Consider the following 25,536-nt stretch of genomic DNA (forward strand, 5'->3'; position numbering starts at 1 on the left):
TAGGCTATCGCCGCTATACCACCTTATATATAATATTATTTAGTTTTTATGTTTCATACTAAAACCACCCGGAGGAATTAAAGGGAAGGCTAGTTTAAATAATATTATACTACATTATTAGCTAATTAAATTGCCTCAATTGATACGTGTGTTCTACATTTGTAAACAGCCAGCAATGCCGGCAGCACGTAAGTTCGGGAAAATGGAGTGAGTGTTTAATATTTTTCTTTTTCACTGTGCAGTGGTCACACAAAATATATATAACGTATTTTTTAAGAGTTAGGCAGATGCGCAACTGGTGCACCTTTGCTTCACAAGCTAATTCCTATTCCAAAATGTATAATAACCAGCGTTTCACCATGTTATACAGAAATCCCAATCCGATACAATTTATCTGCCATTATCGATTCCTTAATGATGTGATCTGGACCTCGATCCTAGCCCCTCAAGATTGACACTAGCTAGACCTTTGTGGAAATGTATTGTGAATGTCCTTTGCCAGAATGGAAGTCCAACAGTATACTTTTACCACACTAGCTTTTGCAATGCATTGCATTTGCTTTTTAAGTGTTAATATTGTTTCTTTCCATAAATTCTACACTTCCGTTTCATTATTATTAAATTATAATAGTAATAATAATACCAGCTCACTGCAGAGCATGAGCCCCTTTTATTAATGAAAGGGTCCACAAACCTGCGCTTGTGCCAGTTCGCAGACTGCACATACCTTAGAAATTTGTATTAATTTTTTTTCACATGTGTATATTTCCTCACAATATTTTGCTTCACCCTGATATAATATGCTAAGACATTGAAAAGTCAGAGGTATATGCCTTGGGTTTTGAATATGCTGAGAGAATATTAGTGAATATAAGAGAGATGAATACTGTTCCGTAAATGGTTGTTTTTTCAAGACTTGAAATAAATTTTAGGTTATTTTTTTTTTACTCCCATTAAGCTTTAAGTGAAATGTCTATTTAAAATTGTTTCCACAAAATTTGAACTCCTCTCTGACGCCTTAAGGGATGAATTTCGACATTTATTACTATGTATGCACATAGAACGTAAGTGTTTTTTTCTAACTTTAGATTTCTAATTCTGGGCGTTGATGGGTCAATGAGTGAATTTCTTTTCATATATTTGTTTCTCGCGGCTTTGCCTGAGTGAAAGGCCACTGTTGGTATTAAATTTCAACTGTGTACTTTTACACGAAAAAAAGTTTATAAAGCAAAGTATATGTATACTGGTCACATATCATATAATCTGTTAAAATGGATAATTTATTCTAAGTTTCAATCTCAATTTGCTATTCTTAAGTTCAATTCACTGTTGTCTATATTATAATTTTACACAATCATTTTATTCTAGAATTTATTTATGTAATTAAAAATTATACTATATTCGTTACTTATTGAATTGTAAATAACTTTGCATATGACCATCTATAATTTGTAATGACATTTAGCATTAATAATATGTATCTCAATGTTTCATTTTGTCGATGTATACTGGTGATCCTATAAATAAATATTAGTACCTCAAATTATCGTAGCGATCCATCGCACAATATATACCATGCCAGCGCCATCTAATAAAAAAAAAATATAAAAAGTTAAAAGTTTTCGTACGGAAGCAAAATACGAGAACTATCCATACATCAAAATCTGTTCAGTTATTTCTACGTTTACTTATAACAAACGTTCAAATATTACACAAACTGATAGTTTTAGCAAGATTATGTTCTGTACAGATAGATGTATATACAAGGTCTTAGTTTATGCGATACTTCTAACAAATATTGAAGCATATATACATATTTACTAACATATGCTTATGTACCCAAATTGTAGCCTAGTTTTTATGACCACTTGTCAGTTGAGGTCAGCCCTCCTGGGGATGAAATTACTAATTATAAAATTAAAAATAACCGCGACAGTTTAATGTGAATTTATAATTTGACACAAGAAAATAAAATGCTGATTAATAAGCTTCAGTTAATAGGGGCACATTAACATAATATAATATTGAACCTATACTCAGTTTCATGTCGAACATCCAGACCTTTCAAAGGGTTTAGGTCCTATCAAATTAAATATTTTATCACTACATAGTATAAAACAAAGTCGCTTTCTCTGTCCCTATGTGTGCTTAAATCTTTAAAACTACGCAACGGATTTTGATGCGGTTTTTTTTAATAGATAGAGTGATTCAAGAGGAAGGTTTATATGTATAATAATAAAATCCATTAAATAGTCAGCATTGCACCCGTGCGAAGCCGGGGCGGGTCGCTAGTATAGAATAATAGTACAATAGATTAAGTATATTTCATGACTCAATGACTAATGACCTCTCTGTGGCTGATGGTGTTCGGTGTAGGGTCCAGCCAATGCCAACGAAAGATGATTATTTCTCACCATTTGGCACAAATACACCGGCCTGTTTCAATCAGATATACACAGGCGGATTTCAAATCACTTTATGTACCACTTGTAAGGATTTTTAACACTGCATTTACATTTGTATCCAGTTGTAAATAAAAAATAACAATTCATATTTATAGGCACGACGAGGGGCTCGATACGGTGTACGGTAAAGTCTGTCTACGGAAGCTAAGGAAAGAAAGGCGAAAATTGCTTGCGAGTGAACAGCTGCAGGACTTCGCCAGGAATACGACTCTGCATGGTCTTGGATACATCGCACAGAGAGGAGTCACTATTGTTGAGAAGTAAGTAACAGGTGAAATAATTAACATAATTCTATATAAATGAGTTAAATCTAAATGCATTAATCTTGTTTGTATCTTTCTATTTGACAATGGTTACAATAAAGAGTATTTGTAATTGTATTTATAAATGAGGAGTTGTCAAACTTGGTTAACAAGGGTGCATTATTTGATGTGTTGACCTATACAGTATATACCCTTGAACCGCACTCACGACTCCAAGGGTCGGGACATTTTTTGTTGCTTTGAATGACGAGACGAGCTTGCCGTTCGCCTGATGGTATGCGATACGACCGCCCATAAACAGCAGAAACTCCATCCGAAACCTTGAATTACAAAGTATTGTATAGTATTCTACTGCGTGGAAACTCTCACCATCCTGATTCATGAGATTTTAAGTCTCATTATGTTCAGTAGTTACACTGCCTACAATGTCCATCAAACCGGAATACAACAGTGACAATACACTGCTGCTTGGCAGCAGAATTAGATATTGCGGTGGTCCCTACCCAGGCGGACTCTCACATATGAGATGATGTCCAAAGATTGACTAATTTATTTATTTACTAATAAAGACACAAAATAGAATAAAGCCAAGGAAAACAATAAAAATACAAATTCAAAAATATGCTAAACTAGACTATACTCCAAAGCATGTGCCTAATGGTTTACATCTTCCAGAATCTTTTGGCTGATTTTGTTTTCGGTGAGCGTGGGCGTCTGTGTGTACCAGATACGCAACGTGTGGATTAAATGGGACAGCAGCCCGGTTATAGTGTCTATCAACGAACGGCTAGTTCCAGTGTCTGAGGTAAGTTTGTAAGAGATTATTTATTTCATTTGTGTTTTGATAGAACAATTGTTCACATTTACGTAACAGATGGACTGGTGATGTTCCAGGATCAGGTCGGAGAAATGTTAATCATCTCAACCCACTATTATGAACTCAATTACATTAATAGTAAAAATAAATTTCATAACTGTGACAACATATTTAGGTTTTAAAATCCTAATATTTGGTCCAGGTGCCGTTTCCTTCGGTGACTATATGTCCACAGCGGAAGATTTCAAAAGAATATAACTATGGAAAAAAGAAGGAAAGAATGCAGGGAAACATTTCGAAAATGTAAATATATTACTATTATTATCATATTTTTCTATATTTATAAATTCCTCACTTGTGGAATCGCTTTTCTAAAAGTTAAGGACGTTTTCCCGAATACAGAGTTTGCTTATTGAGATCTTGAAGATCATTTTCATATCAAGGATGTCTATAGGAACAAGCATGCCTCATTAGATATATTTTTTTGAGTCATTCGATAACGTAGTAACATTTTCATCTAGAAAAAGAATAAACATGCTATTATTTGTAACATCTTTATAAAAATTGGGAATGGTGAGTTTAAAGATTGCCAGATAAGACTTTATAAAATGTGAAATTATTGTTAAATTTGTATAAAGGCCATCAAGAAATATTTTGCGAAACACAACGTGCATTCCAATTTGGTGCTTATGTTCTTCAAAATATGTGGTAACGGAATTTCACTCCATCTGGTTCTAAGTTCTAGTCTTAGCGAGATTTCATCCAATTTCTTAGCTTACTGAAATGTTTACTTTTGGATAATTGTTGATTCAAATCATTACAAAGCTTGTGCCGCGGTCACCTAGTTGTCGCGGTCTGTACACGGTGCCTATGTCAGTGTGTTTCTATTTTCTTTTTATAAGTATAGTTATATTTAACACATAATTTGTTGTGGTAATGGTCCTTTAAGTCAACTGCGACAATAAATGTTTATTTCTTTTAAAAATGTGTTATTATATTTTTTTTAGATCTGACGACGATCGGAGAAAATTTGAAGATATCTTACTCATTTGTAGCGAAGACAATATCTTCAAAGATACTTCTAAAATGTGGTTACATCGAAACTATTCGAACAGTGAAGTGGTGGACCACATTTATGAGGTATAAAAATGAATGCATACTTATATTATTATTTTTTATTGATTACGGTAAGCATGCTATTAACGTCAGTGGCATTTTTTTAAACATTTGGATGTTTGTTAAAAGTAGAAACCACGCAACTTATTTTTATCTCAGAAAATACACGTTGAGATTATCCAGGAAAAGATAATATTTCACTTTCATTTGCCTCTAAAATGTGTAAATTTCGAATTAAAAACAGCACCACGTGTCTGGGTTTGCCATCGTTGCCGGTTTCACTATAACTCGGCTATTACCGCTGAACAATGTTTTAAGTACATCGAATAATTACTAAAATGCGTACGTATAAAATATAAGTTTGAAAAACTGCGTCGCGGCCTATCGTCCTCCATCATCATTATCGTATGGCGTTATATTTATAGTTATAATAGGTATTTTATATATTTATCTTCTTTCTGAGTGTCATATTACCGTGATGCACCTACCATGATTATCTCTGCTCCACCCTAAGGTTGGCTGGTAGAGAATGCCTATGGCATTAAGTCCCCCTGTATACATTTGTATATTAAGTGCAATAAATAAAAATAAATAAATATATTCTGGTATAATAATTCATCAGATATAGATATCTGATTCGTCCTCTATCACATGATGGAACGAAAACTAAATTTATTGCAGCCTCAGTTTAGCTAGTCTATAAAAGACCGTGGTCTGTGTGTCTTATAAAATAAGCAAGATGTCTTTTCTGTTTTTCGTTAAACAAACTATTTCATTACAGGTAATAAAGTGGCAACACGTGACGCTGAATGTCATGTCTGAGTGCAAGTGGCGACACGAAACATTACAGTGTTCCGACATTCTGAGCAGAGTGTACACTCGAGAAGGCATTTGTTTCAACTTTAACGCATTAGCCGCGGAGGATTTATTTCGTACGAAGCAGTGAGTAGTCATTTTATAACGAACTAGGTTTTGTTGGTGGTTTCGCTTGATTACATACATACATAACATCACGCATTTATCCCCGAAGGGGTATGCAGAGGCGCAACTAGGGCACCCACTTTTTGCCAAATATGTTCCGTCCCATGATGTGATAGGGGGCGAGCCTATCGCCATATCGGGCACAAATTTCAGACTCCGGGCTGATACTGAGCTGAAAAAACCCAAATATCATTTTACCCGACCCGGGATTCGAACCCAGGACCTCAGAGCGCTATTGTACCAGACATGCAATACAATTCAACTACGCCATCGAGGCAGTCTGCTTGATTATCTATTAAGTTTTCTCGATTCTGTCCTGAATAACTTTTCGTAGCCCTAGAAGTTATTCAGTTTCTGTTATTAAGGCTAGGATATTCGACTTTTAGGTGTCTGTCAAGCTGGCCCAACCCTGTTGCTTAATATACTTTACATCAATCGAATGTCCTTCTTTTAAGACGCATATTCATGTAAGAGAGAAATTGTAATTGTTATTGTGTTCTGAACTATAAAGTGATAAAAACATGATTGTTAAACTATAACTATTTTTTTTCTGTTCAAAACTATGAGTATTTCATTTATTAAATCCAAATGAGGATGTTCTGGAAGATCCTAACCTGAACATCTGTTTGTACTTCAGGAATAGAAAATAGTTTTACATAAAGATTTTAAATTTAGTCTTTATATTCTTCTTAAAAAGTTATACAATTTACAGGATACAAAACAATTACAGTTATATTCAAACAAAGAAATCTCTGAATAAATGGAGCATGGAGGGTGGATACGAGGCCGAGTCCTTCAATGATACATATCCCAGGAGAGGACGGGTGAGCTTCTTGTCACTAATGTTACTAGTTGTTGTTCCCGGGACCTTCTGCATGTCCTGTTGTAGACTTTATTGACACATAGCTAAAGGTAATAATAAAATTAAACACTTACCTTTAGCAAGAATTTTGAGTTCCGCTCTGCTATTGTGTTCATTTTGGTAATGTCTTTGAATATTTATATTACAGAGGAAAGGCTTACCATCTTAAAAATATTTAACAGTTCTTCGATATCTTCTTGAGTTTGAGATAGGAGAATTGTCATTGTGACCTTCGCTTAAAATTAACTGATTCTAATAGTCCCGGTGCATTGAATTCTAAATAAGCGTTTAAATTATGATGACGGTAAAAAGAAGTCAAAAATAGTGCAGTTGATTCAATCCGCCTGGCTGTCGTTTCATCAGGGTTAACTGATTTTAATAGTGTTTTAAGTTTTTTTTTATTTCTTTGAATGAGGAGACGAGCTTATCGTTCGCCTGGTGGTAAGTGATACGATCGCTCATAAACAGTAGAAATACCATCCAACACCTTGAAGTACAAACTATTGTTTGGTATTCCATTGCGCTCGTCATCCTGAGACATGAGATGTTAAGTCTTATTATGTCCAATAGTTACTCTGACTACAATGTCCTGCAACGTTTCTCTGAATCATTTTAAAGTTGTTAGAAAATAAGTTTGGTTTTATCTATAGCGTGCATGAGCCGATTTGAAACATCTATTTAAATATAACCGACGTGGAGAAAAGTCTTTTGTAGTATTTCAAGTAGATACCGGCGGTTCAGAATTTTTCAAAAGCCCTCAACGCTTCAAAGACGATGTTCAGTTGCCACTTATCGTCAGTTGAATTCTTATTTTTTTCTGATCTTCTAAAAGGAAACATTATTTTTTCCTATTAGCTTGACAAAAAATTACATCGAACCTGATGGTAACTATAATTTACCTTATATAATGTCAACTCTCGCGAACGACAAGACCTTAATCGCCAGAGTTACGCCGCCTTTTATTCCTCGCTGCATTTTAAATCGACCATGCCAGCGGTCAGCTTGTTTCCTAAATTCCTTACTATAAAAATATTATATTCTTCAGCAAAACGGAGCCGAGCCAGATCTAGTCATTCTAATAGTAGAGGATAAAACTGAATTAGACGAGGAATGTAACGCACTCTACTCAGGATATAAGGTTAGTGTTAGATAATATAAATCTACTTATTTAATATTTAACGTAGGTCCTACGTTACAGACCTATTTGTCTATAACACGAAAATCTGTATCAACAAAAATAGAAGTTTGAGATCTACATAGGAAATTAATGTGATGCTGCAGTTTGCAGTGATGTTTCGCATATAGAATAATCTTTTTATGCAGATAAGAAGTAAAGGGGGAATGAGACAAGGATGTGTTCAGTCATCTTATGCTGAGTCGTTCTATCTTAATTCTTATTCCCTTCCTTTAAGTCGTCAGCGAAACTATGTTTTCAGTTATTTGTTGAGATCACGAAATATTGTGGTATTTTAATACAGGTATACGTGCAGCACCCCGCGGATATGCCGCAGTCATCTCTCTACTACTACGCCATGCTCCCGGACCAAACTTCCTCTTTTGCTCTCAAGTACAACATGGTGGCAACGTCAGATGAGGTCAAAGATTATTCCGCTCAAATGTGAGTGGTGGAGTTGTTTAGTTAGGTTCTTATAAATCTCGGTGTTGGTACTAGACGATTTATGTCGGTAGCATAACATAAGATCTGATGTCTCGTCAAAATGTGTGCGAAAACAATAGACAAGGGACAGTATAATAAAGAACTTATTGCGGCGGGCGATCTGCCTTTCCAGAAGCTTCCTTGGGATCCCAGTATTGCGGTCTTCTGATCCGGGGCTCATTTGTAGGCAGGCGGAGCCGAGTGTGTAAAATATGTTGGACACAATTAAAATAAATATTGTAAATGCCCTTGTAATAGTTTAAATATGATGTCAACGTCCGTCCCAGATCTACTACTTAACGCTTCTAGCTGGAGTGAATAGGGGTTTGGGAAAAGGCAATGTATAGTGCATAATACTAATATATTATTTCAACCAACCAGATTTTCAAGAAATGTTTTTAAATACTGTAGGCGGCACTGCTACTTCCCCGGGGAGCGGTATCTCCGCTATTTTCAAATATACACGGAGAACAACTGCAGGCTCGAGTGTCTGTCTAACTACACATACAACATGTGCGGCTGCGTGGGTTTCTATATGCCTCGTAAGTAATCACGCAAAGAGGTAAGTTAACGGGTCTTTAGCAGTTTTTTTTTAATTTAATTGTTGTATTAATTTTATTGTAGATAACACCAGTGACAGAATCTGTACTATTCAGAGCAAACCTTGTATGGAATCAGTAATTGGCAAGTATAAATATTTCCACATGTGCAACGCTTTAAGTCATAAATTATAATCTTATTAATAACTATTATTTACAGAAATAATAGCGGAAGCAGAAACGGCGGATGTGAGATACACATTGTGCAACTGTTTACCTGCTTGCAACACCGTCGAATATGATGCCGAGATTTTGAAGACAAATTTTAATATCAAACACTATTTAATGAGCAAGAAGGACAAGAAATTGGACTCGTTTTGGAAGAAGTAATTTATTATTATTTAATTAATTATTTTTGTTTTTAGTATGGTGATTAATCGTCCGTAACTAAATTAAAGTGACGACCTAACGAGGGCCGTAAATTTAGATTATGGAAGTAGTTAGTGATCATATAACTGTACGTGCGTTCCTTGCTTTGCGTTTGTTGCTTGCGTGCCTGCGTGTGCATGAGTTTATGTATATGTGTATATGGACTCCGAGCTATAGCATAACCTTAGATCCATTAATATTCGGTTCGGCTGCCAACGTCAACACATAGCCGAGTATTCACCATATTTTTTGCTTTTTATTTTGTGATAGCGCCACTGTACACAAGAGTAAAACTTGCCATATTGGTCGCATGGCGCGTTCTATCAAACTGTGTAGGTACTTATATCCGGTTTTAAACAGGCCGGCATAATTGTGTCGACTGGTCCTCGCCAATTATCTCATAATAATGATCATAATCATCTCTCGTCAGTCGACCCTATCTGGACCCTACTTCACTTGCTATCAGGTATAGTCACTACTCAGTACCATTTTCCCGTACTCGTGTAAAAAAATGAAATAATAGATGAATTACAGCTACAGATTTCATGTTAAATATAAATTGTGGCGGGTTCGGGCGCCACAGATAGGTTGTAGAAGAGACAATTAGAAACCCGGGGTTATTACGTGCTATGAGATTTATTGTTGCACCTACGCGTTACACTCGGCACTGGTTGCTGGTGTTAAGCAACACGAGTCACTGGCTTAGGGAACTCTGAATCAGGCGAACGGCACGTAGATACTGCCCGTGGCTGTCCAACTGCCTGGCGAGCTGCCACCGGAACTAGCCAAGTAAAATTAAAATAATCTCTAAGACTCCGCCACAAATTAATTTAATCTTCAATGAGGCTATTGAACAGATATCTAAGTTTACTGTGCTGGTGTATTATATACCACTACATATCGTTTAAGCTATATATGTATATAAGATAAAGGCGGTAGATTTGTACACCTATGCTCAATACAAGTAGTGTATACTTTACAGCTACTCGTTTTCGAGGCTGGAGATGTATTTCAAGAGCCCGCGCTTCGTGTCCATGCGCCGCTCGGAGCTGTTCGGTCTGACCGACTTCATCGCCAACTGCGGAGGGCTGCTGGGCTTGTTCTTAGGGTTCTCCTTCCTCAGCCTCGTCGAGATCATCTACTTTCTGACTCTCAGGTATTGTCTAGTATTATAACAAACTTAGGTTTGTCCGACTCAATTAATGCTTTGTTAATATCTGTACCCAATGTGAAAGTTGGGAAATAGCTAACTTTTAGAATCAGTAGCACCACGATTTTATGTTCTAAATATTATATTGGCACAGCCTCGTCGGGGAATACCACTGTCTCAAGGAAAAAACAAAAATGGGGACTATTGATTTTCATATCTGCAGTGATATACCTAAAGGTCTAAAATTCCCCTTAATTTTTTCCATATCAGACCTGCACTGTATAATCCTTCAGGATTTGTAGGTTATTATGGTGAATACTTAGGAGACTTAATTACTCGTTAGCCAAAATTACATATAAGGATCATTTACCAAAAAGTGCCGCCGATCGATTAAGTTTGTCAATTTAAAAATGTACGAAATATTATAATTTTAAACAAAAATATATTTATCTTATTTAGTTTGGGAGGAATACAAAGTCGATTTTTTTTGTTTAAATAATGAATTAATAAGGAGTTCATTAATGCCTTAACTAAAAAAACCATGCAGCGAGAATCAATATACTCTCTGAAGGCGGTTTGGACTGCCACATCGAAGTCGAATTATTTTCCTTGTAAAAAGTTATCCAAATTAAAAAACAAGTGATGATGTTGGCACAAGGTCCGGGGAGTGCGGAGGATGATTGTGATTTAGACACGAATTCTTTAATTGACTTTACAGTGTGACTAGTCGTGTTCGGATATGACAGGCTAAGGACAAGGGTTACAAATTGTATTTGTTGAATTGGATATTGTTTTATTTACATTATATTACATGATTTGTAAAGATAAAGTTTCAATATTTAAAAAAATGTATATAAGTAAGAAACAATTTTAACGCAAATAAAGTATTTATTAAAAACACTGACAGGGTTGGGCCCCACTTTCTTGACTAAGACCTCAAAGAATAATTCTTTTTTCTTATTTCATTGATTCACATGAATTATTATTTATATTGATAGCCATTCTTTATTCGGAAAACATCTTACCCTAAATAAATTAGTTAATTTTTATTTGCCTTTAATTACTTATCATAGCTCCATTTTTTTCAGACTTTGGTGCACATTTAAGCGCGACTTGGAGAACGAAAAAAAGAAAAAAGTAATAATTAAGAAACCTTCAAATTACGGCGCATGATATACACATGTGTGTTATATACTTTTAAGCTTGCTTTGAAAAATAATTATTATTTACTGCAATAATAAATGTATTAAATTATCAACTAATGCTATTTTTTGTTTTAATTATTTAGTACCCGTCTACAGCTGTATAAAAATTATGGTTATTTCAGACTATATACATAGTAAAGTAACACTCGCCACCTAAAGCCTAATTTACACCCGTGTTTAATAAACGATCTTAATGTTCAATCCGATTCCGAGAATGAACCAATCAAAATAATTTATTTGTACGCATGTCAAAAAACTTTGTTTTGATTGGTCCATTTTTGAAATAAATCGAAAAAGCGGTTAGGGCCGTTTATTCAAAATGGCGGGTAGACGGAGCTATTATTGTATGCAGTCATTGATAGTAACTTCTTTTTAATATCTGTAAAAGTAGTTGCCCTTTCTATATCAATATCACTTTGCCCTACCCGAGGATAGAATCCGGGACCAGCATTGCAGTCGTATCGTAATACAACTACGCCAACGAAGCAATCAGTATAAGTACATACACTAGTGCTTTTAGAAATATCATGACATCATGACCTGGTCGTTAAGGCTAAATTTACATTCCATAAACATAATTACTTACTGACACAGTAAATTGAAAGGGTAATATGGTCCCAAGCGAATTCATTGAAACACAGCACAATAATTAGAGCTTCAGTATCGCATTGGTACACAGCAGTTGGTGCTGGTAGGACGTCTGTGAAGAGAGAAGCGAAAAATGGAGTGAGTTTTAAAAATAATCTCCTAATTGCTTTTACCCTTGATTCCGCCCGTGCTGTTGTCCGATGCAGATTTAAAACGTAAGAGATAGCACTTAAAGTCTAATTTCGCATTAGTGAAGGAATATTTAGAATCGGATTAGTAGTTTCAGAGACACGAACTTGATTGTTACTTAAGTTTGTTTTGCTTTTACCTTCTTAATAATTCTTGATAACCAATGGTGTAACTATTGTTTCTTCATACCATCCAAGAAACTGCTTTAGGGGATGAAATTAAAAAATATATATTTTAGTCTAGTCTTGATTTCTGATGTCTTAGGCTGACATACTCTATGCAGTATCATGCAGAAATAGTTGCTTAAAATTCTGATGTTCAAAATCGGGCTAGTGATCTACTACCCTCCGCATTCTGTTCTGTAACAAAATTTACTACCTACCTTTCTGACATTTTTACAACATGTTATTTTTGTATTTGTAGGGATGACAATGGGATTGCTACGGTATACAATAAAGACTGCTCTCAGAAGCAAAGCAAACGAAGCAAAAAGGCCATTTTGGGTGAGCAGTTTGAAGACTTTACCAAAAACACGTCGCTGCATGGCCTCAGATTCATTACGGAGAGAGAAGCCACGATTGTTGAGAAGTAAGTAACAGATGCTGTTTGTCTCAACATGATGTGAAGAGTTCGCTTATATATGGATCATTCGCAGATTATTTTTATTTTTTAATCGATTTGTATGTTTAGGGGGATTAACATTTCTTCGTAATACCACTGCATACTTTAAGATACTGAGCTCATTTTGCACAGATCAGACCAACAGCCATTTTTTTTTATTTTTGTTATTGTGAAATGTAGGTAGATATTGCAACTTTGACTTTTCGGACGACCAACACCTCATTTCGTCCGGTGATTATGAAGCTTGCAAAGTCTCCGAAACATCGGGAGATAATTAAGATATAAAAACCACGATAAATTTCGAAAACTAATTTTATTTCGATGGCTAATATTTGCATAAACATAAGAAATTGTTATCCACTCAAGTCCCCAATAATTATAAGTAATTGGAATATTTTGTAAACGTATGAAATTAAGCAGCTGGATCAAAAAGATGAAACCAGCGAAGGATTACGCTTAGATTTAGGGATTAAAATTACAGGCAGTTTTTAAGACAGGTTATATAAAAACCTCAGTGATATTTTTATTCTTTAAATTAAAGTATGAAGAATAGGGGTTCGTATGTTGACTGAAGTCGCAGTCACGCTTCCGAAGTTCGGGACATTATTTCTAAAGACTGACTGATATGATAGTTTTGCTCTTCCAGAATGTTTTGGCTGATTTTGTTTTTGGTGAGTATGGGGGTCTGTTTGTACCAGATACGCAACGTGTGGATTAAATGGGATAGCAGCCCGGTTATAGTGTCCATCAATGAAAGACTAGTTCCAGTATCGGAGGTAAGATTATGAGAGGTTATAACATTTCATTTGTGTTTTGATACAACTTCTGTTCACATTAACGTAACATACTGATTGATTGGATCCAATGAGAATGCTTGCACTTTATACCAATCATAATAAAGAGTATTTTAATAATTGTCAATTTTAAAATTGTATATTTTAAAATCTTAATGTTTGGTCCAGGTGCCGTTTCCTTCTATTACGATATGCCCACAACGGAAGATTTCAAAACACTACGACTACGCAAAACAGAAGCAAAAAATGTATGGAAACATTTCGGAAATGTAAATATTATATTCATATTTTGTCATGAAGTTTATAAATTTCCTAGTTGTGTAGTCGCTTTCCCTAAAATATTAAGGCGATCGAACGAGGCACAAGAGTTTCCTTTATAAAGATCTGCAAGATATTCTGATCTCAAGATTGTCTGACCAAATAATTATGTAATTTATTTTATATTAGATAAGTTATTAGTGTCAAAGGCTTTCGAAAAATAAATTGATTAAATAATTAACAGGGATGGACGGGGGTTGTAGCCCTTCAGGATATGATTCTCCCTACTAAAGGTTAACACTTCACTTTGATTTTCACAACCAGTCGAGCCGAGGACAAGGAACTGGAGAATTGTGTTATTTTACAATAACCATTAGGAGCGACCTAGACTCTTTATAACTTAATTTCTATTTAACATTAACATGAAATTTGTTTTATTTGAGAATATTAAGTATGGAGAAGTTAGATTAATTGTGGCCAGACCAAACGTTATGATTTGTGACGTTATTGTTAAATTTGGGTAACGGCTATCAATTACGCAATACTTTGTGCATTCTTCTAGTGTATCTAATGAGGTCATTACGTTCTTCGAAATTTAATCATGGTAACAGATTACGTCATTTGGCTCTCGGCTCTAACTTTACCGTCATTTCATTCAACTTCCCAACTGCCTGAAATGTTTATTTCTATACAATGTATTTTATAAATTCTTTTAGGACGGACTACCAACGCACAAAATTTGAAGACATCTCACTCATTTGCCACGAAGGCAATTTTTTCAAAGATATCTCTAAAATGTGGTTAAATCGAAACTATTCGGACAAGTGGTTGGTGAGAAACATTGACGAGGTATATAAAATGAATTAATTTATTGGTATCCTTTATTTTATATTAAATGAAGGTTGGTAGTCTAATTATTGACTTTAGCCAATGATGCAGCGTGATATATTTTTGAATATTTGGATCTTTGTTAAAAGTAAAAGCAGAGGTTGGGTAACCGATTTATTTCGCAGAAAAGAATGGGATTATTGTCTAAAAATAATAGTTCACGGAGGTGAAGTCTAGAGCGACACCAGGTTGCCTATAAAATGTAAAGGCTGCGACGAGATCATTTTAGAAATCTACTACTAGCTAGACTGATCTGATATGTAGGTGTTTTTGGTCAGTATCAACCTCCAGTTTGGAATTTGTTCCCAATATGACGTTAAGCTCGCCTTATCACATCGTAGGAGGGAACACGTAGGCTATTAATGGTTGCCCTGCTTGCATCTCTCCCAGCCCCATTCGGGATAAAGGTGTGACATGTGTTAATAAAAAATATGTCTCTATGCACGTCGCCTTTCCTTTTTTTTCTTAAACAAACTTTTTCATTACAGGCAATGAACACGCATCGGATGATGGTGTTTTTTAAGTCTGACTGCAAATGGCGACAGGAATCATTTCTATGTTCACATATTTTGCACAGAGTGTACACACAAGAAGGCTTGTGTTTCAACTTTAACGGATTAGCCGAGAACGATTTATTTCGCATGAACCAGTGAGTAGTCATTTTATAGCGAACAAGGTTTCATTAGTGGTTTCGTCTGATTATTTAGTTTTCCTGTCCTTTCCTTACAATTAAGCAAAGAATATTCTTCGAAACATCATTACTTATTTTTACTAATATTTTATAAGTCGTTGATTGATATACGATAACTATTCGATTTTTTTTTTATGAAAGAAAAATTGTTAATTTTTATTCTGAATTATAGAATAATCAATTACGAATATTCAACTATAACATATGTTACATAGGTTTTTTAATAGACAATGACACTACCGATTGTACTTGAAATAACACAACACCGCTTTATTTACTACCGAAACACAAAATAAAATCACAAACACAGTAGCACGTGAATGTTACTGCAACCCTAAAGTACTCAAATGCACAAACAATACACTACTACACACAATCTACGGTATTCGCTGTGATATCGCTCGTTGTTATCGCTCTTGATCGCGTTATAAACACAACTGACTCGCGGCGGCCGCGCGCGCACCTTTTATTCCCGGTCGCGATATCTGTGGAAGATTCTCGAAAGATCCGGAATGGTTGACAATTCTCTAGTAAAATTAAGGTCCATTATCGCGTTTCCACGACATTTTGGAAAAATCGAGATCTTTTGAGAATGTTCCTTCACCGAACCTTCCTTATTCGGGTAGGTGCTATTATCGGCGAGTATCATTGGTGTAATAATATATATTTTTTATGAACAAAACAATAAGTATATCTTTATTTAATATTAAATCGAAACGAGAATCTTTTGGAAGTTCCCAGCCTAAGCAAATGTTTCTACTGGAGGATTAGAAAACAGACACTTCATTTTCTTATTATAAATATTTTGTGTTTAATCTTAATATTCTACTTTTAAAAATTATAAAATTTCAGAATACAACAAAATTACAGTTATATACTAACATATGAAACTTTGAATAAATGGAGCCTGGAGGGCGGATACGAGGACGAATCCTTCAGTGATGCATTTCCTAGGCGAGGACGGGTGAGCTTCTTGTCATTAATGTTTATATGTTTTGTTCCTAGCACCTCGCGTGTGAGGTAGTGATGATATGGCCGAAATATTCAAAGATTTTTAGCGCACTCAAGGATATTCTATTTTAGATTTTCATGGCTTTCATATGACTAGACGAGTATACCTTTTGCCTGTTCTTAAGCGATACGATTACCCATAAATAGAAGCAACACCATCCAGAACTGTGAATTACAAACAACTTAGTGGCATTGGACAGCGCTCGTCGTCCTGGGGCCTTATTCTCTATCCCGCACGTTATTTAAACAGTGCGTAACAAGCACGTAACACAACGCGTCATGTTTAGGACTATAGAAATTTGGCTTACAGAAAACCATTCCACGTACATTTCTCGGAGATAACATGACACGGCCGCGTTACGCGTTTACACTATCATACAGAATAAAGGCCCTGAGCGGTATGGTGGTATATCTCACGATGCGCAGTTATTATACTGGGTAGTACGTCCTTCAAACCGGAATATATCGATTGATTGATATCGAAGTTTCGAGTATGGAGACCGCATCATGCATCATAACTATAGGTCATAGTTCTACATCTCCAAATGCCCTGCTCTGCTCTACAAAAGATGTCTCATAGTATTCTATTATAATATGTCTCTAATAGATTTTTTGCAATGTTACTGTTCTCACAAATTTTACCAAGTGTGATACTGCGTGTACGGTTTTACTAGATAGTCACCAGAGTTACGCTGCGTTTTAATCCTACACCTGAAATCTACCACGACAGGAATCTGCTTTAGTTCTTAATTCCTTAATATAAAAATATTTTTTTTGTTTAGCAAAACGGAGCCGAGCCAGATCTTATCATTCTGTTTCTAGAGGATAGAACTGAACTCGACGAGGAATGTAACGCAATCTACTCAGGATATAAGGTCAGTTTTACATAATTAAATCTCCCTACTTAATATTTATAGCAGCAGTCACGTAAAGACATATTCGTCTACAGCACGAATGACTGTATCAAGCAAAATAGTATTACATAAATTTAGAAAATGAATGTGATGCCACAGTTTTCTTTGAAGTTTCATATGTCGAGGGAGATTAACAGAGATAAGAAGGTAAGAAGCAATAAGAAAAGGATGTGATGTTCAAACACCATATCCTTGCTCACTTTATCCTAAGTCCTTTAAGCTGTACAAACACTTTATCCTCCCTCATTCTATCCTAAGTCTTATGTTCGTCCTTTTAGCTCAACACCGAAACATTGCTTTATGTTATTTATTGAGATCACGAATTGTTATGGTATTTAATACAGGTATACGTGCAGCACCCCGCGGATGTGCCGCAGTCATCTCTCTACTACTACGCCATGCTCCCGGATCAAACTTCCTCTTTTGCACTCAAGTACAATATGGTAGCAACGTCTGATGAGGTCAAAGAGTACACCCCGGAAAAGTGAGTAGTGGATTTGCTAAGTCGTAGTGTTACAGATCTTGGTGTTGGTAAACGATTTGTCTTAATAGATAGAATACCACATATATAAGAGCTGATGTATTTTCGCTCCTAAATATAATTTAATTTTGCAAAGGAAAATCAATTAAAATTATACTGCACCGATGCGACAAAACGCAAGTACTTATCTATGCAATATTAAGTTATTATAAATACGGTGATGATGCGAAAGCAAGCGGAAAGCAAGTGTCTCAAATATGTTTGGCACAATGACTCCAAGGATAATAAATAATGTTTATCTCTTTGGAATAGTTTAAATGTGGTGCCGGCGCCTGTTTTAAATCCCCTACTTGACAATTTAAGATTTAGTGAATAGAGGTTTGAGAAACAGATTTTTGTTGATGCGCTTAATAAACATAATGAACAGTGCTGAAGATACTAAAGAAATGTATTTAATTGTTGCAGACGGCACTGCTACTTCCCCGGGGAGCGGTATCTTCGCTATTTCAAAATATACACGGAGAACAACTGCAGGCTCGAGTGTCTGTCTAACTACACATACAATATGTGCGGCTGCGTGGGTTTCTATATGCCTTGTAAGTTACCATACACATAAGGAAGTTGATGGATATTTTGCAGTTTTCTGATATTTTTTGTGCTTTTTGCTTGTAGCTAATACCAGTAACAGGATCTGCACCATACAAAGCAAACGTTGTATGAATTCAGTAATAGGTAACTATACTTTATTAAGTTTTTCTTATCCGATTGCTGGGTTATTTTGCTTACAATTTTTCTACGTGTGCAACGGTTTAAAACATAACTATCTAATTAATAAGTATTATTTATAGAAAAAATTGCGGAAAAAGAGACGGCGGGCATCAGCTCTAGATTGTGTAACTGCTTACCTGCTTGCAACACCGTAGAATATGATGCCGAAGTTTTGAAGACAAAGTTTGATATCAAGCACTACTTATTAAACAATAAAATCGAAGCTTCTACCTCGCATTGGGAGAAGTAATGTATATTTATTGTTACTTTTAAATTATCCGCCGACTAATAGTACCTTACCTAGGTAGGTTAGGTACTATTAGGCGGCGGACTCCACGGCCCACCTTGTGTAGGTACCCAAGGTCGGCCGTGGAATCAGATTATGAAAGTAGTGATTACAGCATTATAACGAACATGCGTGTTGTAAATAACGCTCTTCAATAATGTCTTGGTTGCAAATTAGTTAGTACTGCACCAAATTTCTTGCTTTCGAATCTTTTCAATGACTGAGGCGTTTCGAAATTTCTTCTTGGCAGTAATCTTTACCAAGCAAGACATTCAATTCTGTATAGCGGTAGAATATTGCGATCCATTCGAATAGCGACCACTTTAAACAAAATTTAACACCCACCGTAGTGGCCACCTCGCTCTGTGTTGATATATACAGTTTCAAACAGGGTATTGTAATGGCGTTGACTGGCGAGGAGTAATCATTTCTCGATAGTCGATACTCTAACTGAACGCAACTCTACTTACAACCAGGTACAGTGAGGCCACTTTGGCGTAATAATGTAAAAAAATAATAATATTCAGCTAGAGCTTTAGATTTCTTCATATTAAAATTTTTTTTTACAAATGCCGTAAGTTTGTCAATATTTTCGAAAAAGAATCTATAAGATCCAGCATATCAATTTATTCTTCAATGAGGTTATGTTAAACGGATATCCACATTTATTGAGCTGTACATTGTTTAGATCATTAATTATCGTTTACGCCATATTATATACGAGAAATCGACGGCAGCACATTTGTACACCAATGTATAATAAAGGAATTGATTACTTTGCTTCACAGCTACTCGTTTTCAAAACTAGAGATGTATTTCAAGAGCCCGCGCTTCATGTCCATGCGCCGCTCGGAGCTGTTCGGTCTGACCGACTTCATCGCCAACTGCGGAGGGCTGCTGGGCTTGTTCTTAGGGTTCTCCTTCCTCAGCCTCGCCGAGATCTTCTATTACATGACTCTCAGGTATTTTGTAATGTTGTCTAGCTACAGCGCATCACTGTGATCGAGAAATATGATAAACGTAGTCAATATGTTATTAGTATAAATATGTATTTCATTTAAACTAACGACCAACTACTACATAATAAATGACAAAAATAAGAGTTGATTTTGTATTGGGCATATATAAGATATTTGTAACTGTGATCTCTCCTATATCGGCCAAACAAAGAGACATATAGGGATACGCGATAAAGAACGTATAGCTAACGTGAAACACCGACGCTCTACAAAGTTTGCTATTGCTGAACACTCTGAAGAAGGCTCCAATCATTATGTGCGACTACATAAGCCACAAGTCCCTGCTAAATAACACCGATTCCTGCCTAGGATGGAAGCGCGCACAAGACTGGAATCTTGTTCTTCATTTAATTAAATCGACATCCAAAAGACCGGTTCCCACACTCCAAGACACTGTGAGCTCATTCTGTCTTAGTCCCCTCCTCGTGACCACGAAGGCTGCAAGTCGGGAGAAAATTATAATATAAAAAACCGCGATAAAAGTAGTAAAATAGTTTTATTTCAATGTCTAACATTCACGTAAACATAAGAAATCATTATTTTTTCAGACTTTGGTGCGTTTTCAAGAGCGATTTGAACAAGGCGAAACAGTAAAATTGCTAAAAGATGTCCACTCTTTGAATTGGTTTAGTAGAAGACCGATTTATTATATATTGTTTATGGCAGCGCTTCCTAAACTATGGATCGGGATCCGTAGGTGAGTCGCGAAAGAACAATACATCAACCGACGGGACCAACAGTCGGTCCGCTAATGCCGAACGAGAAACAAAATTCTTAATAAATCAGCACTTCTTGTATGCAATTGAGAATAAAAAGTTATTTCATGACAACCAGTAGATGAGTCTAAAATTTGAAAGTTTTTGTTACGAGGAGCTAACCTCTGGAACTACTGAACTGATTTTGATGAAACTTGGTGTACAGATAGTTTGTTTTCCCGGGCAAGACATCTACTTTCATTCCCGGTAAAATTAAAACCATCATATCTTAGAAAAACTCGAAGATAAAAGGTGTGAGTATGTGTGAGTCATATTTTTCTATAAAAAAAAAACTAGGTAACCTACTGGTATACTTTGACACATTGTGACAAGCAACATATAGGTATATACCACTCGTTGTTCAGCTTGTACTTAGGAACAACCAATCTGCTAGTTCGGCCTAGATGCCATAACATAATATCGACTTGTAATTCTTGCTGTAAATAAGCAACAGTTATTGAAGTTCATTCTTATGGTTTAGACCAATAATGACATATTTGTGTAGTTTTATGTAAGTGAAACAACAAAACTGAAAAAATAAACGATCTAAGTAATATAAAGTTTGTGAAAATGTTTGGATATTAGTAACAAGTCCATGCAGAAACGGTTCAACGGATTTGTATGAAGTTTGGCACAGTAATAGGCGGTGACCAGAATAAACATATAGGCTACTTTCTATTCCTGTGATTATTATTAGAGTAACTTTTTGTTACGATTTGTTTTAAATATCACTGATGTCGCTCGTGTGGGCGATATTGATTGTTACAGTGATTTTAGTTAGCATATTATAAGTTACCTTAATACTTTTTATCCCGGAGTACACAGTGAGATTTTCTATCGCGAAAGTTCTTTCAAGCCTTTAGCGAACCTAGTGTCATATACTTGGGAGCTAAATTTTATATTTTGTTATGCACTGTAAAAAAAATACTACAAACCAAAAAATAATTTATATTTACATACGCATATTGACTATGAATTTGGAGTCGGTGGTTGATTGAGATTTAACATTGTTATCGTGTATTTGATTGGGTATTTATTTAGCTTAGCTGGCAATTTATATTAGGTAGGTTTCTTGGATACAAATATTCACCTAGTTACGATAAATTTAATAATATTGTAATAATAAATATATTTTGAAATTCAACTGTATCGATAGGTGTTTTTGGATAGAAATTTGTATTCTACTTTGTACAACACTTTTGAGAGGTTGACTATCAGTCAGCGGAGCACATTCATCAGCTTGTTTTTGAATATGGAATTAAAAATACATTTTTAAAACCAAATTAGTTTTATTTATTTTTACCCGATTACGTCAGTAACGGAGGCACATGAATCTTACAAGCCGTGCATGTATGTATAAATGTATTTAAGGGATTGCTTACTGCATTCTATAACCAAAACAGAACCAATTAAAAAAACGACATGTCCCAATCATCTAATGTAACAGGAAATACCGACCATAATACATCATACGACACCCAAAGTATAATGCATGCGCTGTAAGCATTAATAAATCAGATTAAGGATTACGGAAGGTGGTTTCAGGAAGTGCTACTTCCTCGGTCGAACTAGTACATTTATAATCTTTAGTCACATGAAATCTACTGCTGAACAAGGCTTCTTCTAAAGATTTCCAGACGGACCTGTTAAAATCGACCTGCATCTGGCGTGTTCCTGTGCATCGCGGTATGTGACAGCGTCTTACATCTTTAAGCTTGCTTTGTAATTTATTAAGGAATATTATAATAAATTCATCTTTAATTCACAATGTATTCTTGTTTTAATAAGACCCCGACTTCGGCTGTGGAAAAGAATTAGGGTAGTTTTCTATGTTTAATTTAGTTTATTATTTTAAACGGAACAGAAAATTTTATGCAAAAGAAATTCCTCTGTGCAATTGGCATCACAATTGGTTGAAAAATAAAGCAGTTATTCATATTTGGAATATTATTATGAGCAAAAGTGGGGGCGTGGTGGGGATATCGCTCTGTCCTTTTCTCACTCACGCACTGTTATGGTTGGTGGCACTAGGTGACTTCACATTTCAATATTACTGCACAGCTGCCCTTTCCACCAAATTTAAAGGAATTATTTATTTAATATTAACTCAGTCATAAGTACTATGACGAAGTCCTCCATTACTACATGTTTTAGTAGTATTACTAATATAAGTGTAGTAAATAATTTAAACAATTAGTTATGACAACAGAGAAAAGTGACTTAATATTAACTCATCAAAATATAAATCGTTTCTCTGGCAAAATACTTGACATAGAATTATTAGCAGAAAAATATAATATTGATATTTTATGTTTTACGGAGACATGGTTAAAAGCAGATAAAATGGCATTTAGTGTTAGTGGCTACAGAGTCGCCAGCTCGTTCTTTAGGATATCAGCAGAAGGTGGAGGCACCATGATCCTCATCAAGGATGGTGTCTCTCACAAGGATAGGCAGGATATTGTAAAACTTTCTGTAGAACGAGTGTGTGAGGTCGCGTGTGCAGAGACCAGTGGTTATATTATATTGTGTGTATATAGGCCTCCTTCATCAAATATATTGGCATTTATTTCTAAAATGGAGGATATTCTTAAAAACTTAAAATGAATAATAACAACATTTTAGTCTGTGGGGACTTTAATATAGATTTGCTAGTGGATTCCACAGATAAAAGACTTTTTGAATTTACTTCAATCATTTAATCTAAACTGTCAATTTCTCGAGCCGACTAGATTAACTACAACTTCAGCTACCTGTATTGATAATGTTATTTCAAATTTTAAAATTAACTCTAAAGAATTATTAGCTGGCGTTCGCTCAGACCACACATGTCAAATGGTCAAACTGAATTGTGAAAGCAATAGAAGTAAGAACATAGTACAATTTAGACCCCTAACCCAATATAATCTACAGAAATTTAGTGCTAGGCTTAATTTGGTGTTGCCTATGCTGACTTGCGGTTCAGACAACCCAAATAATATGTTTAAAACATTATTAAATGGTATTACAAACATATTTAATAAAACATGTAGTGTAAAATCAGTGCCACTAAAAAATTAAATATCATTCAGTGCTTGGGCAACAAACGGTATTAGACGTAGTAGAGATGTTCTCTATGAATTATATAACAGAAGGTCCTTTACACCCAATGTCGAATTTAATAATTATGTGAGAACATACTCTCAAATTTTTAAACGTGTATGTAGGTATGCTAAAGCTGCCTATATCAGTAGTCATATTAAAAACTCAGATAATAGAATTAAAACTACTTGGAAAATTATTAATACTGAAACTGGCAAAAATAAAACTAATGACAAGATTTTATTGAACATTAATGACGAGCTAGTTTCAGATAAATATAGAATAGCTAATTACTTTGAACATTTTTTACTAACATACCTTTTGAAACGACAAAATGTCTGCCATCCTCACCAGGGCCCCCTCTAATTTCAGACCTATTTCTATTTTACCAGCCTTAAGTAAGGTATTTGAAAAACTAATGCTTAACCAAATGCTGGTGTTTTTTGATAAAAATGGGATCTTACATAATAGACAATTCGGCTTTACAAAAGGCAGATCCACGCAAGATGCTGGACGTGCTTTAGTCAAAGCTGTGTTAGATGCTTGGGAGGGATCCCAGGATGCACTGGGGGTCTTTTGTGATCTTTCCAAGGCATTCGATTGCGTCGATCACAAAACCCTCATTTTAAAGCTTCATTATTATGGTATTAGAGGAATTGGACTTAAACTAATATCTTCATATTTATCAGGTCGAAATCAAAAGTATTTATCGACAACGTCTCCTCTGCCGGGTCCGCAGTTAGAATTGGGGTTCCCCAGGGTTCCATATTGGGGTCCATTCCTATTCTTAGTTTACATAAATGACCTGCCTTACATGGTTGATAATATGGCAGATGTAGTATTGTTCGCTGACGACACTTCGATTATTTTTAAGTTAAATAGAAGGGATGAGAATCTCGGTGAGCCACATAAAGTACTTAGTTTGATTTCTGACTGGTTCTCTTCTAATAATTTACTTTTAAATGCCGCAAAAACGAAATGTGTCAGATTTTCGTTACTGAATAAAAAAAAGGAACTAAATATTGATTTAGATGGGGATAAATTAGAATTAGTTCCCTCAACGGTCTTCCTCGGGGTTTCAATCGATAGTAAATTGCAATGGGGCCCCATATTCAAAAAATTCTAGTAAACTGAGCTCTGCCGTGTTTGCTATTAGGAAGATTAGACAATTAACTGACGTGGCTACGGCAAGGCTAGTGTATTTTGCATACTTCCACAGCATTATGTCCTATTGTATTCTTCTGTGGGGCTCTGCTGCAGATCTGCAGACCATTTTTATCTTGCAGAAACGAGCGATTAGAGCTATTTACAACCTTCGCTCTCATGATTCCCTTAGGCAAATGTTTAAGGAGGTGAATATACTGACTTTGCCGGCCGAATATATTTTCAGAATATAATGTACGTACGTAAAACCTTAGTACTTTTATTAAAAACAGTGACTTGCATAGTTTAAATACCAGAAATAAAAATAAATTGGTTGTCCCTAATCATAGGCTCTGTAAAACCAATAAATCTTTCTTAGTTAATAGCATTAAGTTCTATAATAAACTTCCCTTCGAAGTTACCAATTTGACCGAACAAAAATTCAAGTGTTATGTTAAGCGTGAATTAATGTGTAAAGGATACTATACTGTATCTGATTACCTTAATGATAAGACGGTTTGGAAAGTTTGTCCTGCACACAATGACCCACCATGTTAGCACACAT

General features: G+C 35.3%; 2 protein-coding genes across 2 annotated transcripts; both read left to right on the plus strand.

Moving 5' to 3' along the window:
- Positions 1–202: 202 nt before the first annotated feature.
- Positions 203–11,452, plus strand: LOC115452709 (pickpocket protein 28). The gene is made up of 12 exons (XM_030181299.1): positions 203–207; positions 2,561–2,725; positions 3,404–3,533; positions 3,748–3,848; positions 6,355–6,466; positions 7,550–7,642; positions 7,983–8,122; positions 8,573–8,703; positions 8,786–8,845; positions 8,921–9,086; positions 10,112–10,285; positions 11,368–11,452. Exons 1-12 carry the CDS (start codon positions 203–205, stop codon positions 11,450–11,452), a joined length of 1,362 nt encoding a protein of 453 aa, XP_030037159.1.
- A 753-nt stretch (positions 11,453–12,205) lies between these two features.
- Positions 12,206–21,799, plus strand: LOC115452712 (pickpocket protein 28-like). Its single transcript, XM_037440775.1, has 12 exons — positions 12,206–12,210; positions 12,685–12,849; positions 13,529–13,658; positions 13,845–13,945; positions 14,651–14,783; positions 17,307–17,399; positions 17,783–17,922; positions 18,385–18,515; positions 18,592–18,651; positions 18,768–18,933; positions 19,762–19,935; positions 20,541–21,799. The coding sequence occupies exons 1-12, from the start codon at positions 12,206–12,208 to the stop codon at positions 20,584–20,586; spliced, it is 1,344 nt and encodes a 447-aa protein (XP_037296672.1). The 3' UTR covers positions 20,587–21,799.
- Positions 21,800–25,536: the final 3,737 nt, after the last annotated feature.

This window comes from Manduca sexta, chromosome 20 (assembly GCF_014839805.1).
Source record: "Manduca sexta isolate Smith_Timp_Sample1 chromosome 20, JHU_Msex_v1.0, whole genome shotgun sequence".
Classification (NCBI taxonomy): domain Eukaryota; kingdom Metazoa; phylum Arthropoda; class Insecta; order Lepidoptera; family Sphingidae; genus Manduca; species Manduca sexta.